General features: G+C 38.0%; 1 protein-coding gene across 1 annotated transcript in view; it reads right to left on the bottom strand.

The window, feature by feature from the left end:
- The window catches only part of ARHGAP15 (Rho GTPase activating protein 15), a 601263-nt gene that overhangs the window by 217982 nt on the left and 365468 nt on the right, over positions 1-17813 (bottom strand). The window contains exon 10 of the mRNA XM_080798365.1: positions 6190-6288. Within this exon, the coding sequence (XP_080654491.1) occupies positions 6190-6288 (99 nt within the window). The remainder of the gene's footprint in view (positions 1-6189; positions 6289-17813) is intronic.

Below are 17813 nucleotides of genomic sequence, written 5' to 3'. Positions count from 1 at the left end.
AGTGCTTATCTTGAGTTCTTGATTTTTTTTTTTTTGAGCATGTAATTTTTATCAGTTTGTTTTGTTTTTGTTACTTTTTTTTCACTCACTGCTTATAAAACTAGCAAGCAGAAGTCTCTCTGGAACAAGATAGAATCATAAAAGTTTTCAAGAATCTCGTCACAAACTAAACAGTACAAATTGCACATTCCTCATGGAAGTATCAGCCTTTCGTGCGTGCCTGGATCCAACCATAATAGATTATCCCAAAGTGGGAAAGAATGAACAGCACAGAATTAGCAGAACTGGGAGCAAAGCTTGTCTAGTGAAGGCAATTTGATCTGTACCTTAGGGGTCTGGATTCTCAGGCACTGGGAAAAGACTTTGTAAAGTTTTATTTTTGCAAGTGAGCACTTGCTAGGATCTCAAGAGACAGACGGGTGCACTGAATCGAGAATCAGGGAAGTTATATTCACAAGTATAATGCTTGGTATGTCTTAGCATAATAGCTATGCTGTAATCATGTCTGTTATTTGTATAATAAATACATAGATGTGCATACCTTACCTAATATGCAAATCTCACATATATATAACATAAATATCCATGGATTTAGTTTATGTATTTAAAGATCCATGTATTTATGTATATTCGATGTTCTGAATTTTTGGGAGTCAGATAAGTGTATCCCTAGGTTAGTATATAACTATACCTTCGTATAATATTAACAATTATGTCTAAACATTCCCCCATTGGAGAAATAGATTTCATTTACAATGCCATGGGCCTGTTGACGTGACATTCTCTCAAACTTCATGTAATAGCAGAGGAATTACCAAAAAGAAATAGTTAAGGTATAATAATAATTTTAGCCATTCTTTTTCCAAGTTGCTATAATCTACCCAAAGATAACTAATTGTTCAAAGTAAACATTCCACTCCGACCACAAAAGGAATCCATTACACAAACATATAATTCACAGTCATTTTTAGTGGGTTGTAAACAGTTTGGAATGAGCATAAAATGGGACAAAAATCAAAGTGAGCATTTTGAAATGAAAAAGTGTTTGCTACAAAAGGTCAGTCCCTTTGCTTGGCAAACTATGTAGAAAAGCCTGGGAAAATGCTGATCACACAAGCAATGAGGGAATTTTAAAGCCAACAGCCTCCTTGTTTCTTTAAACAGACATCGGAACCTATAACTGGATCCTGTCAAACAAACGACAGCAAAAAAAATATAACAGCTGCTAAGAAGTCAAGTTGAGAGATAAAGTTTTCGAGGCTAAGGACCTTCTCAGAAGTAGACTAAAGGTCTTTCTTAAATCTTTAAAGCAAGGTTATGGATCCCAGGGTGGCTTTTGGGCACCAAGTCAAAAATGTAACTTTGTGTATCATTCTTGTCATAGTATTTTGAGTTCCAGAAAAAAGAAAGAGGACAAACTTGTTGATTAGCATCTGCCGAGAGTAGCTTATAGCTGGAACCATCAAATTTGCAAGACACGATACCATTTATTTTTAATTGTGGTTAAAAAATTCCCACATAATATAAAGTTTACCATCTTAGCCATTTTTAAATGTATAGTTCGGTAGTGTTAAGTACATTCACATCATTTGTGACCCATCTCCAGGTGTTATTTTAATGCTGGTAAATAGTCTGGGGGCATACTGACTAGGACTGAGGCGAGGCGCATGGAAGAAGAATGTGTTGTTAAACCGTATTCCAAAGGATGAATGCCTGTCCAAACGAAATTAACCTTTTTAAAGAGTCCTATTCCCTTATAGACAAACATATATTAGGTACATTAAAAAATATATTTAGAATAGAAATATGCTTATTCATTTAGTTAACTCCATTATATATGAAAAAAGTCTTTGGTAAAGTTTGGTATTGTTATGCGGGAAAGGACTGTCTTTCAGATATCTCAAATGAAACGACTCCTTATATTGCATTGGTATGCTATGTGAGGAAAATAACCTGGGAGATAAGGTAAAATTAAACTTCTGCTCTCAGCAGAAGGCTGAAGCCAGACAAATATGTGTTTATTATTCAGGGTTGATCATGCCATTTAAAATATATTTAATTGTATATTTAGTATTAAGTAATATTTCATAATATATTTAGTATATTGGATATATTTAAGGTACACTTGATGATTTGCTGTGATTATTACAGTCAAGCTAATTACCTATCATCTCTTCCCATATCTACTAATTTGTGTGTGTGTGTGTGTGTGTGTGTGATGAGAGCACCTGCAATCCATTGTCTTAGAATAACTATAGTCATCATGCCTGTATATTAGATATCTAGATTCATTCATCCTATATAACTGCAATTTTGTGCCCTTTCTCCTTTTCGCCCCACTCGCTATTATGAGATTGTTTAAGCAAACAAACTCCCTTTACCTTAAATAAAAGAATATTATAAGGCTTATTTTCTCTTCTAGTACCTGTTCTTTTCTTTCATAACACCCATCATCGTTTGGTACTCAGTGAGTTGTCCTTTTGCTTAATGTTTATTTCCTCTAGATTCTCAACTGGCAGTGTGGAAACTGACACATGGGTAGGCACGAGAGACCTACTTGTTGCTGGAATACAACAAACTCTTCGTACGTGTTACACTATTCACCCAGGATTTACTGAGTGCTTCCAGTATGCCAGGTACTGTGTGGGGCTCTTCCCCAGAGACGCATCTTCCCAGAGTAGTCAGTCAGTTACACGCTTTACATGAAGGGAACTACAGGTTAAGGTCTTAATACCAACTGCACCAAGGGTAGACTAAATTCATGAAGTCACATCTCTTAAGCCCTTGTCTTCTGAGCAATACAGCTCACCTTACTTTTAAGTAAGCAATTTCTATACACTTTGGGGTCATCCTACGCTACACAAAGTCTTCTACAAAGCAGTGAAAGGTGGACTTCTCTGCTTAGGTCTACATACTCCCAGTATGTCACAATGCCTCCTTCTGCATGCTTGCTGCGTCAGACCTCAAAGAAAAGTACTGGATGACCTCAGGCTTTGGGTCACTTTATCAGATGTATTGAGCATTAGCTGAACAATGACTCGATATTTGCACGGAAACTGCTTTGGAAGAAAAAACGTAAGCCGAGTTTTCCTTTGGCTGCTTACGCTACTCACCCTCTACAACTGTAAAGGCAACACGAGCGTGAACGAACCCCTTGGAAGAGCTTTAAAGACTAACACGCTCCTTTATAGTTTCCCTCCAAGCTCTGTGTATGTTCTCTAGGCTGAGCAGACAAGGTCAGAAACCACAGAAATAACTTTAATCTGGTTATAATAGTCGGTGAGGGGGAGAATGCTCTGGTGGTTTAAGGGAAGAAAGGAAACCAAATCAAGATAAGGAAACACACTAAACAAGTGATTCGCTAAATTGGTTTACATTCAGCTCACTAATAGATTTTCTTCTAGGCATGTCTGTGAGATGTAAAATTTAAAATGTGACTAATATCACTTTACTAGGGTTGATTAAAGAATGCAACTATGCCAAGCACTGGGTAGATTTTCCCTGGTAGACTATAGGAGCATGAACAATTTGGTCTGTCAATTGCAAGCAAGTAAGACAAATAACTGAATGAATGAATGAGTCAATCAATCAATCAATCAATGAATCTGTGACTCAATGGTGAAATCTGCCTTCCTGATACTGTTTCATTTAAAATTAAGCATGTGAGAAGCATTAAAAAAATACAGTTACAATTTACAGATGATTCTTTTGTAAAGGGGGGGAAATAATCTTAAGAGAAAAAGAGAGAAAGGAAACAAATCTTTTTATAACACCCGGTGTCCTGCTATAGTGAAGTTTTGAGGCCATTTCCCTAAGACTGTTGAGAGTAAACACACACTTTTCATTAAATGTGTCTTTCCTATAACTGGTCCATAAGCATTTCCCATGACTCTGCAGTTGAATATCTTGGCTGGAGGAGGATCTGGCCATTAGAAGGAGGGCTCTAGATATGCTGAGTCCCAGCCGTGCTGAGAGACTTGGCACCTTTATATGCTACTTCCTAATACCAACCCCGGCACAAAATGTCATCGGAAGCCTGCATAAACATTGGACTTAGATTCACATAAATTATTTCTGTCCTAAGGTGCTTTCTGCCAGAATTTAGTAAAAACAACACTTTGAGTAAACAGAATTGGTGTATAAATGTGAGAATATTAACCCAGCAAAATGATCATAGAAAAATATAATCAAAAGTACACATTTGTAAATCTTGCCATGATGGGAGAGGTTTATCTTGTGCCTCTGAGTTTTTATTGAATATTTCCATAGAGTTCCTTTAAGCTGACACTGCCAAAGTGCTTTGAATTATCAGTTGCTTTGTGGAATTGTAAAGTCTTTGAGTTTCATTAAAATGCTTAGGAGTTATTTTAATAATCATATGTGCGATTAGCGCCTGTTTAGTGCTGGATCTACAAATTCATTTTAAGAGTAAACATCGGGACAATGAAATATAATGCAGATATGATTGCTGCTGTCAGCAAAAACATTGTCTTATTTTATTAAAAATCGCCAACAAAATGCCATGAACAGAAGATACAGTTTCTATTTATAGGTATTTCCTACTCTACAGTATTATGGTATCTGCTCACCACTAGGCTGTGTCTAGCAGCGTTTTCATTTTGTCTCTGGTATGTACGTAAATAGAGAGGTACAGAGTCCTTTTATTATATGTGCACACATCTTATTATGTACAGCTCCCCCAAAGTCCTATTCGGATATTTGCTCTAATATAATAGTGCTCACACCGTCGGTGCTGAGTATTAGTAAGTGGGTGAAGATTTCCTGAAAATGATGATAATTCAGCTATTGGCAATAATAACATTATAACATTCTCAGTGATCCATTTTGGCTTTAAGTACTTATTAAATAATATTTATTCCTAAATTATGAATTTATAAAATTAAATGAGATTGCAACATGCAATAAAAACGCACTTCTCTCTAAACTCCAAATGACTCCATTCCTCACAGATAGCTCTCCTTGTGTTCATTCTGCTTTTACTGTTTTCTGCCCTCTGTGAGCTCTCGACTCCTCTCTGATGTGTTGATATGCTTTCCCCCAAAGCCACCTCTCTTTATCTACTTTCCCTACCCACTCGTCCCTTTCTTGTTATTCTCTCATTCCCTACTGATATGGGAATAATAGGATCCCAGGGCTGTCCTTACAGTATAATTAAAGTATGAATTTCCAGGAGTTGGAAATTGCAGGCCATTTTTATTATGCTTCTATAATAAAGCCAGGTAACATTGAGAGAATTAAAATGGCTTTTTCCTAGTAGATAACTTGGTAAAGACTTTTTTCCCCTTGGTTCTATTGTTTTAAGAGACTGGGAGCTGAAAATGGGAATAGATTCACCAGTTCTTTTTCTGAAAACACCTCTATCTTTTACATGATATATATCCCCCTAGATCCTGGGAATATGTTGTAAACTTGTAACAGATGGTGATGAAGCTTCACATTTTTATACAATACATTTTTCGAGATTCTGCATCTACTGTATGTATCTTCCAGGGAAAATGACCTTGAATGAATGAAATCATAGTCTGAAGGAAAAACACCCCACAGATAGACCAGCAAAGAAATGATGAGTCAATTGGGTTTTGTCTTGTTCCCTGTGGTAAGATGAAATAATTTCTCATGAAAAACAGAAAGCTGAAAAATAGGATTCAAAGGTCGTCTTAACACTGGAGGTGCATCTGTTAATTGTTCCAGGAGAACCAGTCAGCCATATTCTATACTGAACAGAAACACATGGAAGACGGGATATCACTGTTTGCAAGTAGGAATGCTATTTGCTTCACTTGGGTAATGTTGGGGGCTTACCAAAAATTGTTCTGGCACAACATCTACCAGCATGAATGTTAGGAGGGTTCTAACACTGTGAGTGCTGATATTTTATGAATGTTTTATCACTGGCTTGAAAACAAGAAGTTTGCAATTGAATCAACAGCATGTCAGACAGACAAAATATTAAAAAAAAAAAAAAAGAACATTAGTGGGAATTACTGATGTCCCTATTGTAAAAACAAACTGAAGTTAATAAGAAACTTGATCCTCTTAACCGATTAACAAAAGTCAAGTTTTAATTGCATGGCTTCCCAGACAAATCAAGTGGCACCATTAACTTGAGCATTGGTTGTTTAGAGGGTGCGCTAATGGGGGGAAGTTGCTGCATATTCAGTTACCCACCTCTTTTTTCAACAGCTTCAATGCATTGCTTTACAAACCGTGGAACTGTGGAATTTTCACGTTCACACACTGTGTGCAGATGAGAGCCAAAAATTTGATCTGCAAAAGAAACAAAGATGAGCTTCATTAAAATCCAAGATTGCGTTGTTCTTTAATTTGATTCTGTTTCCATATCCACTGTGTGCTGAAATCTGTGTCTTGCATAGGAATCGATTTTTTTGCTTTAATTCCAAAGGGTCTACTGCAGAAATACAAAGGCCATAACACCCTCCTTTATGGAACAGGACTCTGGGCCCAGAGAAAGAAAATGAACACTCTGCCATCGATTAGGCCGGGATGACAGAGTAAGTTATAGTCTCTCTGGGCATAACTTTGTTGTTTATAAAATAATGACAACAAATTAAGAAAACTTCTACAAAGTCATTAGTCTTAATGAATTGGTGTCTTGAGTGTCTTAGAAGAAACTTGTTAATGATCACCAAAATTATAATTTTATATTTACAAGATTTGTTCAGAGGGTCAATGATCTTTGAAGAGGCAAGTTCCAGGAGATCTACTTTGAAGTGGATTTCTTAACATCTCTCCTGCCTTGAATGCCCTTCCTCTTCCCTCATCTAACTATCCCCTTTCCTTTATAGCTCAGCTCTGACCACACTTTATCCACAAACTCTTTTCTTCCTCTCTCGGTTTTGTGTCTCCTTTAACATCGGTTCTTTGGAATACCAGTTCCTCAGGATGTTGATAGGCAATTTGGGGAAAAAAGGCCTGTGATCAAAATGGTTTAGCAATGTTGGGTTAAACAAAGTTAAACAGGTTTCTTTCATGTGTATTTTTACAGCCTGTGACAGGCCCATCTGCGCTGGGAATCTCCACAAAGGCCTGGAGGACGCACGATTTCCCAAACTTATTTGAGTAAGATCCTTTTATTTCAAAGGGCATCACTCCAGACTAATGCTTCCGAGAACACACTCTGAAATCCTAGCTTAGTCTTCTCATTTGAAACACGATTTATACTACCTTGCATTGTGTACTTACATCTATGATATATGGAATGTATTTTCTCAAAGCAGATTTGGAGCGTCTATGTGCTCTATGTGTTTGCAGAGTCACCAGTGCTTAACATAGACTCTGGCCCACAGGATTCAGATATTTTTTGTTGCAGTAAATTATACATAACATAAAATTCACCATTGTAACTGTTTTTACATGAACAGTTCAGTGGCATTAAGGACATATACATTCTTGTGTAATCATCACCACCATTTCCAGATTTTTTAAAAACAGCATAGATGTTTATTACTGGTGGTGAATCAAATACTTGGTAAGTTCAAGGGCTTCCTGTCTTGCTCAAAGTGAACTCCAGTTCCCTATTGCAACTTCCAAGGTAATACATGACCTGCCCTTCCACCCATTAATTGATTTCATTTGCTCCCTGTCTCTTCTCTCCCCCTCATCACTTGCCTGTAGCCACTCTGTCCACATTACTGAGTCTTGTCTACGCCAAGCACACTTCTGCCTCAGGGACTTTGCACTTATTATGCGCTCTGCATGAAACTTGCACTAGGTCTCTTTTGTAGCCTTTAGTACCTACTTCTTTTCTAAAAATGGCCCCACTGCAATAGGAACTCTCCATGATACTTCCCTGTTTTACTTTCCTTAGAGCACTTATCTCTGCCTAGTATATTGGATTGATGTGCTTACTGATTAGTTTTCCCCTGCTTAGAATGCAAAACCCAGGAGAATAAAGACTGCACCTATTTCCTTCCTTACTGGGTCCCTAGTAAGTAGACAATGTTTGACATATACTAAAAGTTCAATATCACTTACTAAATGATTGACTTCAAGACACTGTCTTAATCATCAGTGGAGGTCTTCAATACATTAAAAAATATGTGTAGTACAAGTGGGGAGAAAAATAAAATGCAGCATAACAGAATGGTAAGTGAAATATTACAAAGGGGTAGTCAAAATGGGATGTGGTGAGACTTGAAGGAAGTCATGTTTTTCATCCATTTCTTAGAAAAGGTGATGGCTTTGAATTAAGGACAACCTGGCAGGGAGGAAAGTAATTAAAGCTAAAGCATGAATATATTTCAATATGAAAATGTACATTTTCATCTAAGAGACAGAAAGATGATAAGCCCAAACATAATGGAAATAATCACGGGTATTTGGTTTGAATACTTGGTCAAGTAACAAAGATATGTTCAAAAAAAGTGAGCCACCACTATAGGAAAATAAAATGACATAAACTATTATTTAAGAAAAATAGCCCACAACTTCAGATGGAATAATTTAAATTGGCTAGAAATTATAGTCTGGAAGGATTGCTATAAAGTATAAAAACATCTAATGGAAATTATTATTCAAATCAATTTCACAAATATTTATTGAACATGTGGCAGGACATCAGACCAGCCTTTGGTGCCCACAGAAGACTTTCCAGAGAAGAAACAAATCCTCAAGGAAAAGTAAGACCAGTGAAGAGATAAAAGAGGTGACAAAAGGCCATTTAGGGAATATGGAAGGAAAGTATACAAACACATCAGTGATGGGGAGAATGGTGGGAAGAATGAGATGTGCTGAGGGAAGCATTCACTCTTTCTTATTTACAGAAATCTTGATGTATTAAGCTTTAAAAGAAGATGAAGATAGTGTTATAAGAGTTTTAAATATTTAGTTAGGTAGGTTAAATTATTTGAAAGTGTGCAGACACCAGTGATATCTTATACATACACTATTCCCCTCCTGACTTCTTGTTTTTAGAGTCCATTCAGAGCCTGAAAATATTCTCTATTGACTTCTGCCTTCCTTGCCACTCTGGGTAATTAGATAGCTCTAACCAGTCAGATGTAAGGAGAAATGACTTGGGAAGCTACAAGAGATTTCTTTCTCTCTCTCTCTCTTTTACCAGATAAAAGAAGAGGGGTGTATGAAGGAAGTCTTTCTTTTTTCTTCCTGCTTTGAACATCACTGTGAAATCACATGATGCTTGGGGCTACTGCAGCAATCTTATCACCATGAGACAACAAGGTTGCAGACAAAAGCAAACAGGATTTAAAAAGGTCACAAAAAACCTGAGACCTCAATGACCTTGTTGAAATTCTAAACTTAAAACAATTATTTTTCCAGATTCCTACTATGTGAGATAATATGTCCTTTTAAACTAGGTATTCTATCCCCTACAGCCAAAATGTTCATAACCAATTGTGACTGATTGTGGAGAAGATTGAACACAGGGAGATTGGTTAAGAAGCTAATGTGATCACCTTGGAAGGTGTTATGAAGACCAGAATCAGGATAGAGTTGTGGTAAATGTAATCATTTTTCACGATTCTTCCCTCCTCTGAAGTAGATTTGTACATTCACCCCTTTTGCCATGTGACTGTGTGGTAAAACTCATTACAGTGGGTAACACTTATTTTTCCCATTTCACTGATGTTGGGCTTGGCTATAGACTTGTTTTGGACAATGTAGTGTGAATAAAAATGACAATGTATCAGTTCCAGATGGAGGCCTTAAAATGCATTACAGATTTCTACCCACCTGACTGCTTTCTGCTATTGCCAAGATAAGAACTTCCCTGGATAGATGCTGCCCTTTCAGCCTGGGATCCAGAATAAATACACATGGCACAGATTGAGGCAAATGCTCAGTTAGGAGACAAGACTAGTCAGACCTTACACTTAGAAAAGAGCTGTCCACTAAAACCTGCCCCAGGCTACTTGATCCATAGACATATGAGAAATAAATGCTTTGTGCTGTGTGTCACTAAGATTTTGTATTTGTTTGTTATGCAGTAGTAGCTTACTGATAAAGACGTTAACAGGAGTCCAGGTTGTTGGTGAACTAAGCTATGCTATGAGAGTGAAAACAAAGAGAATTGACAGGACACAGAAACTGAAACTGGTGAGCAAAAAAGAAAAAAAAAAAGATGAAAACAATTCTAAATTTACTAGGAATGTGGAATCTTGCATCAGTTTAGATTGACCCCAAGGAGGAGTCCCAAAGGAAATTTCTCTCCCTTTAAAATGAACTCATTGTGCTTTACCTAATATGATGGCAGTTTTTACTCTGTATTCTTTCCAGATCCATTTAATTCTATCAAATTCAACTCAGTGCATATTTCTTGAGCATCTGTCATGTGCTGGATATTGTAAAGAATACAAATATTGATTCACTTATTCAGTAACTATTTATTACATGCCCACTGTAAGCCAGATACTGTTCTCCAGCCAGAAAATGCAATGATGCATGAAGCATGATCTCCTATAGTCTGGGGAGGTGTTGGATAACTCTCACAAACATTTATAATATAATGTGATTAGTGCTATCTCAAGGCTATGTAATAATAGCAGTTAAGCTTCATTGTACTCTTACACTAAGCCAGGCATGGTTCAAAGTATTTTTATTTATTCTAACTTATTAAATCTTTACACCAAGCCTCAACTCTTTGGTAGTAGATACTATTAACCTGATTTTATGAGCGAGGGAATGGACCCCAAAATATTGAATCCTATGTAAAGTTACAAAGTATTAGGCTTTAGGGAAAGAAAAAAGACAAGAAGCTGACCTGTGACAATGGAAAAAAGGGGTGATTTTGTAGGATTTGTTAACTGGATGCAGAAGATGAGTCAACCCACCAGGGAGGACTTCCTAGTTTCTAGCTTGAGTAAAAGAGACTGACATGCAGAAGGAACCCTCAAAGTTTGCAGAAGAATAAAGAGACAGGTTATCAGGAATGTGGATAAGCATTTCAGATGCAGGAGAAGGATGGTGGGAGATAAAGGTGAAAAGTTCTCATTGAATTTTGACAATTCAGAGGCCATTGGTGACCATGAGGAAAAAAGTGAAAAGACCAAATGGACTCCTGGGTTAAGAAGTTTAGTGCTGGGAATTCACTAATTATAAAGGAAGATGGGACTTGAGTCCCATCTTGAGCTGGGTGGATAGGAGTGAATGTCAACTGCCAGATGTTCCGCCATAATGCCCTGGAGGGAAACGAGGTGTGCTACTGGCTACTTTTTGGTTCTAAAGTGGGAGATGGGGGAGGTGTATCACTGCCACTTACTACGTGGTTCATCCAAGCACAGGCAATACCTCATTGAGAAACTCCCCTCATGATTGCCAAGTGACCTAGTGAGAAAAGAGCCTAGATATATGATCAACATCGTTAGACAAAAGGGAGATGTTTGCTTTGACTAGTTACCAGAAAAGCCAAAACTTGTCTTCTTAATTCTAGCCTCTCTTTAAACTGGCTATACTAACCCAAGAAAGTATGGCTCTGGAATTAAGAATTTAGTCTCTGTGGTGAAGCTGATTAAATGCAAGACTGTAACTCAAGCCAAGGCAATGAAATTCTCCCTCACAATGATTAGAAGTGGGATACTACAGACTGAGGTAGTTAGCGCCTTAAATAGTAAATAGTAAGACTTAAATAGCAAGACTGCCTAGATTTACACACTGGATGCTAGGGGCAGCCATATGGGGAGATGGCTGTGTGCAATGGGTGACTCGGTCCAGGAACTAATTTGCAGAGAGAGGTGAATGAAGCAGACACACCCTAGGTCCTCACTTTCTGATGCCTAACTCCAGAGATCATCTATCTCTTCCATGAGGTGTCATGACATATAGCTCCCATTTTATTTGAATTTTTGAGTGAACTTCTGTTTATCGCAACCAAATAAACTTGACCAGAGCATAAACAAAGTATTGGCCAGAAGGTTTCTATTGCTCACAATAGAAAGTGCCAGCCTTGGTTAAACAGTGAGATCCACTGTCACAGATGACACTGGTTGGGAAAAGTATTGTGGATGTCTATTGCTTTTACTGGCCCTGCAACTATCCTCCTATTCTCTGGTAAGATCACTCTGATTTTCCTTAGGGGATGATGCCTTTCTCGTGTTGGCTGCCAATTGGTTTGAGTGGTGCTTACTCCACCACCTCTAGCTCCAGGGATGAACATGAATTTCCTCATGTTCAGACACAAACACATGGCCCAAGTTGATCTGGTGGAGAAATCCTAAGGCTTTTCCTAGTGCTACTGGGAAAGAGAAGCTTTATTTCTAAAGGAGTTGACTAACTATTGGGATATGAGTCTGAGCTTCTAGAAGTTATGTTGCCACCTTCTGGGAAAACGTACTGGAGAATTAAGCCAGCAGAGTAGAAAACAAGCTGAGTGATGAAGGAAGTAAAGATTTCATAGCATTTGTGCCCCTAGATCCAATCATGCCTGAAGCTATCCTTGTCCCTTGGACTTTTCAATTAAGCAGTCCAATAAATTCCATTCTTACTTTTGCAGTTTGGATAAGTTTCTATCAATTACAGGGAAAGGAATCTTGACTACAACACTAGCCTTCAACATAAAATGATGGATCATGTAACTTGGAGGAGATGATGATGCACAAGAAATGACTTTGCAAAGTAAAAAGTGTTATCTAATGAAAATAAATCATAGAGATTTAGCTAAAATGTCAATGTCAAATTTCAGGGCTGTGGTGGAATTGTCACCCATCTTTAAATTAGATACAATCCAGGGTTTGATACGAAGGAGGACCATTAAACTGCAGGAATGTGTTTGAAGCACAGAACTTTCTATCTTAAAATAGTATAAGGAAAGGGGGAGGGAGAGAGAAAGTATTCTGTTTTCTTGGCAAGCATCAATGAACTAGCTTTGCCCCCTTAACTTCCATGCCTGTTGTCCTGGCACAACACGAAGGATTGTTTCTGCTTTCCCCTTCCTTATGCTATTCCAAAAAAATGGAGCAGCCCAGAACCCCGAGCTCCAGACTCCCTACCTATATTCCCATCTGTGGGCTCACTGGTAATCCTTTATTCCTCTCTTAACAACTTTTTGTATTTAGAAAACACCTCTTGCTCGAGGTGCCAATATTTTTGGAATGCTCCACAAATGCCTATGGCCTTGGCTAGTGTGATCATTATGTCTTCCTTCTCCTGCTTCAGCGTTTATACCAGGGGTGGCAGGCAACACATTGGTTGGAGAAAATCCATTTTCAGCAATTTTTCTTTGAAAGCATCTTTTGGTGAGAAAAACAAATAGACCTTCCACATGACTGCACTTATAAATCATGTTGTTTACATAATGAATTAGAGTTTAACTAGGAAATGGTGGTTTTTAATCTTTAAGCTCTCAAACTTTTGACCGATTTAGTTAGTTCATCAGCATAACCAGGTTAAGTCTCCCAGATTACAAATTAGCTTCATTCTCCCTCATCTCTGCTATATATTTTTTGACAAATTATGGAAAGAACACCCTGTAATGGGATCTTTGTCAGTTAGATTCCAAATGAATCAAAACTATGAGGAAAACTACTCAATAGAGGCAGTTAAATGTTCAAATAATGTGACGGTGTTATCATCATTTACCCAGGAAGACAGTCTCCACATGCTTTTCAAAATGATTATTCTGCTTTCGGGACACAGGACTGCTGTTGCAGCTAGTCCAGTAAATTTTAAAAAGGAAAACAAAGCACCTAGAACTGCACATACATGAGGAACATAGAGGGGAACAGGAAACAATAATAACAAATTGAGGGGCTTAGATCCACCCATCCTTTTGGTCACGAGGTATATTTTTTTAGGGGTTGGGCTGCAAAAAAACCAAACCAAAACAAAACAGAAAACACTCGGGGTTTGTTTATTTATTTATTATCTTTTTATTTATTTTTAGAGAGAGTGCACGTGTGTGCCTGTGCACGCATGCGAAGTGGGAGAGAAGGGGCAGCGAAAGAGGGGGAGAGAATTTCAGGGAGGCTCCACACCCAGTGTAGAGCTTGATAGGGTTCAACCTCACAACCCTGAGATCATGACCTGAGCCAAAATCAAGAGTCCAATGCTCAACTGACTGAGCCACCTAGGCACCCTGCTACCGGGGGCTATCTTACACAAAGAATTTATTCAAATATTAAGGAATGACAGTGAGTGGGAATTCCAAGAACTTACTAGGAACTCAAAGTAATTTATTAATTACTCGAGGCTGGAGAATCAGTCTTGGAGATGTTTCAAACCAAAGGTCCCAAGGAAATCCACGAAATACGCTGCTGGGTCCAGAGTGTTATAATTCTGATGGTTGGGTCAGGCTTCTATTTACATTACCACTCCACCACCAGCATTGTTCTGATGACTTATACTCTTCAGTTGCTCAAGATGGGATGCCAGTTAGTTGAAATTATGTTAAAAATGGGGTTGGGATAAGAAAAAACATAGCCCTGGTGGCTTCAATAGTAGGTAGCCTGTACTTGAAATATTTCTCCCTCCACAATGCTACACACATAAGCACATCCTCTCCCAATAAGTTGCTAGAGGGGAGGGTGAGTGGATACTGAAGGGCAAAAGTAATATTTCCAACATGGGTAATTTCAGCAATTTAACCAAAATTTAGCTTTGATTTTAAACTATAATTAACATTTGGTTTTCTTTTCGAGAGTAGGTTTCTAGACCAAAACTTTCAGATTACTTATCAAAGAATCCTGTTTCTACTTTTCTCTTTTATATTTTCTCCACTTCCATCCTTATTACTTTTTCTTCTTCCTTAAAATACTCACCATGTAAGGCCTCATCTATAAATTTACTCCAGCTTTACTGATAATTTTTGGAGAAATGGGTGATTTAAGTAAGTACTATAATTTACAGATGGCTTATCTCTTGAACTAAGATTCAGAAAAACATGTTTAATGCTAAAACACTACTGAATTTAATCTGTATTAAGTGCTTCATAAGGTACTGTGTTATTTTACAATGCCTTCGGGCTTTGATTAAAAGTATCAGTTACTGCTTTTTGATACACAGACACCAAAAAACTGGGCTGATTCTCTGCTAAATCTCTAATATACACTGTGAGTGAAGTAAATTTCTCTCACTGCCTGTTTACTTGTTTTTTTTTTTTTCCTCTTAAGAGTCAAATACAGGAAAAAAAAGCATAATTATTTTAACTTTTAAGTAGTTTGGAATCTAAATAAATAGAAATTCTAAATATATACACTTTTGTGTATAGTTTCCCCCCACATGTTTATTCATACTTGTGTAGCTCATTAACCTAATAGATTTTAAAGTCCCTGGTGGATAATGATAATGTCTGTTCTGGAAGGACTGGCCTGGAGGAGATTTTACCCAGACTATGGAGAAGATATCCCCAAACAAGGGTAGGCTGTAGTCTGCAGCTTCCAATCAAGGTTGGACAGCTGGATGCAGGAGTAGTGTCTTGACACAAGCCGCCCAAAGGTGAAATTCAGAGACAGGCCCACTGTCACCCAGACAGAATGAAGGAGTTCTTCCCCACCTTCTCCTATTTCCTTTTCTTTCTTCTTTTTTCAGGTTTCAAGCTGTCCCCACCTTTCAAGATTTTACCCTCAAACCCAAACAGTACTTCATAGAAGTACTGTTTGGCTCCTTTTTCTTTTTTTTAAAGTGGGCTCCACACCCAGCTCCACACCCAACCCAATGTTGGGCTCAAACTCACAAACCCGGGATCAAGACCTGAGCTGAAATTAAGAGTAGGGCGCTCAACTGACTGAGCCACCCAGGCATCTTTGGCCTCTTCTTTTAAGCTTTAAACTCTCATGGAAATAGATCTCAACTAAATTTTGGTCCAGTTAACACAATGGACATTTTGGGGAGTCCACTAGCCAGAAATAAATTCATATCTTAAACAAGGAGTTTATTACCTCAAATGAAAACACGGAGTATGAGATTTTTCAATATTTGTCTACTCTGGGCAGCAACTTTATCCTATGCTTCTCCATCCTTTTGTTTACCCAAAGCAACACAACACACAAATATACAAATATACACATGTGGAGGGCATACTGCCCTCCACATGCGTGTGCACAGAATCACAAACAACAATACAGAGAGTAGTCTGACCAAGTGAATATGTCATGAATTTTTGTATTCATTCATCTTTTGTATCCATCCCTGAGTATTTTTCAATTTCTGCCAGGGATGGAAAAATGAATAGAACACTCTCTGCCCTCATACAGCTCTTTCTGGCTTCATACCGCTTAGATATAAATGGGAAAACAAACTCATAAACTCATTTATATGTAATATATGTATGATAATGTTCGATATTGATAGGTGCTATGAGAAAAGAAAGCAAGATAGGGAGATGGAGAGCCAGAGGGAGGTATTATTAAGGAAGACATTTCTGAGGCTATGCCATTGAGTGAAGATCAAAAGAAGTGAAGGTGTGAATTATGCCTATACACGGGGAGAGTGTTCAATCAGAGGAGCAGCCAGTGCATAAGACTGGGGAGTAAGCATGGTGCAGTCGGGGAGCAGTAAGGAAGCCTGTGTGGCTGGAGTGAGAAGACAAACAGTAGATGAAACTGAAAAGGTAGTCTGGGGACCAAAGCAGGTAGAACCTTGTAGGTCACAGAAAGGTCATCAGATAGTATTTTAAGTATGATTTTATTCTAAGTAATTGGCAATTATTGACCATGGGAATGAAATAATGTGACTGATGTTTTTAAATGGTCCCTCTAATTGCTGTGTGGAGACTATATTTAAGAGGGTCAAGAAAAGACACAGAGAGGCCAGTTAGGGGGTTAGTGACATAGGCAAGGTAACAGTGCTTAGAAAAGGCTGGTAACAATGGGAGTGACTAAATGTGGTTGAATTTGGAATATATTTTAAGGTGGTTTTGCTGACGAGAGCGGGAGAGAGAATAGAACAGGGGGTGACTCCAGCTGGCAGTTGGCAGTGGTATTTCCTGAGGTGAACATGCCAGAGCCAGGGAATCAAGGATTGGATTGTTCTAGATAAATGTGAGATGTCAACCAAACATCCCAGGATATGACAAATACACATTTGAACATGCAAGTTTGGAGTCTTGAGAGTCTGGAGCATGAGGCTGAAGTTTTAAGTTTAGAAAGCCTATAGATAGAACTTGAGGCACTGGACTATAATATTTCAGCCCTGGAGTATTTGAATAATGCCCAGTAGTCTGAGAAGAATGAAAAAGGGAGAGAAGTCGAAGAACATAACATAGGGTAACCCAATGCTGTGAGGCTGGTGAGAGGGAACAGGCCCATCAGAGGAGTGTCCATTGACATAAGAGCTTCCAGAAGAAGGAAGATGAAATTGTTAATAAAGAGTAATTGTAAAACCACTGAAAGATTTTGTGTCCTGCTTCCTTTCCTTTCTACCTCTTCCCAGGCAACAACTTCTCAGGAAGTAAAATTGAGTAAAATGGTCTTTAGTCTATAAGATACAGCTCATGGTCCAGCTAGAAGATAGTACAATAATCAAATGATGAAATTATAATTCATATTTTTATATATATACACATATATATATTTATAATTATAAAGAGAAGAGAGGACTAACTCAGGACAAAGAAGACAGGGATGGCTTTAGGGAGTTGGTAACTTTAAGCTGGAAGCATGAAAATTAGTAAGTTTACTAGGTAGAGGAAGCTGGAAAAGACTGTTCAAGGGGAAGGAAACAATACACAGTGAACAAGATAAATGTAATTTTTTCCTTTTGTACTTCCTTATTTGTTACTTATTTGAAAGAGCACACATGAGAGAGCACAAGCAGAGGGAGAGGCAGAGGGAGAGGGAGAAGCAGGCTCCCCACTGACCAGGGAGCATGATGTGGGGCTG

This window comes from Martes martes (genome assembly GCF_963455335.1).
Source record: "Martes martes genome assembly, chromosome: 3".
NCBI classification, from domain to species: domain Eukaryota; kingdom Metazoa; phylum Chordata; class Mammalia; order Carnivora; family Mustelidae; genus Martes; species Martes martes.
Note: the sequence above shows the minus strand (reverse complement) of the source record. Positions and strands in the feature narration are given on the sequence as shown.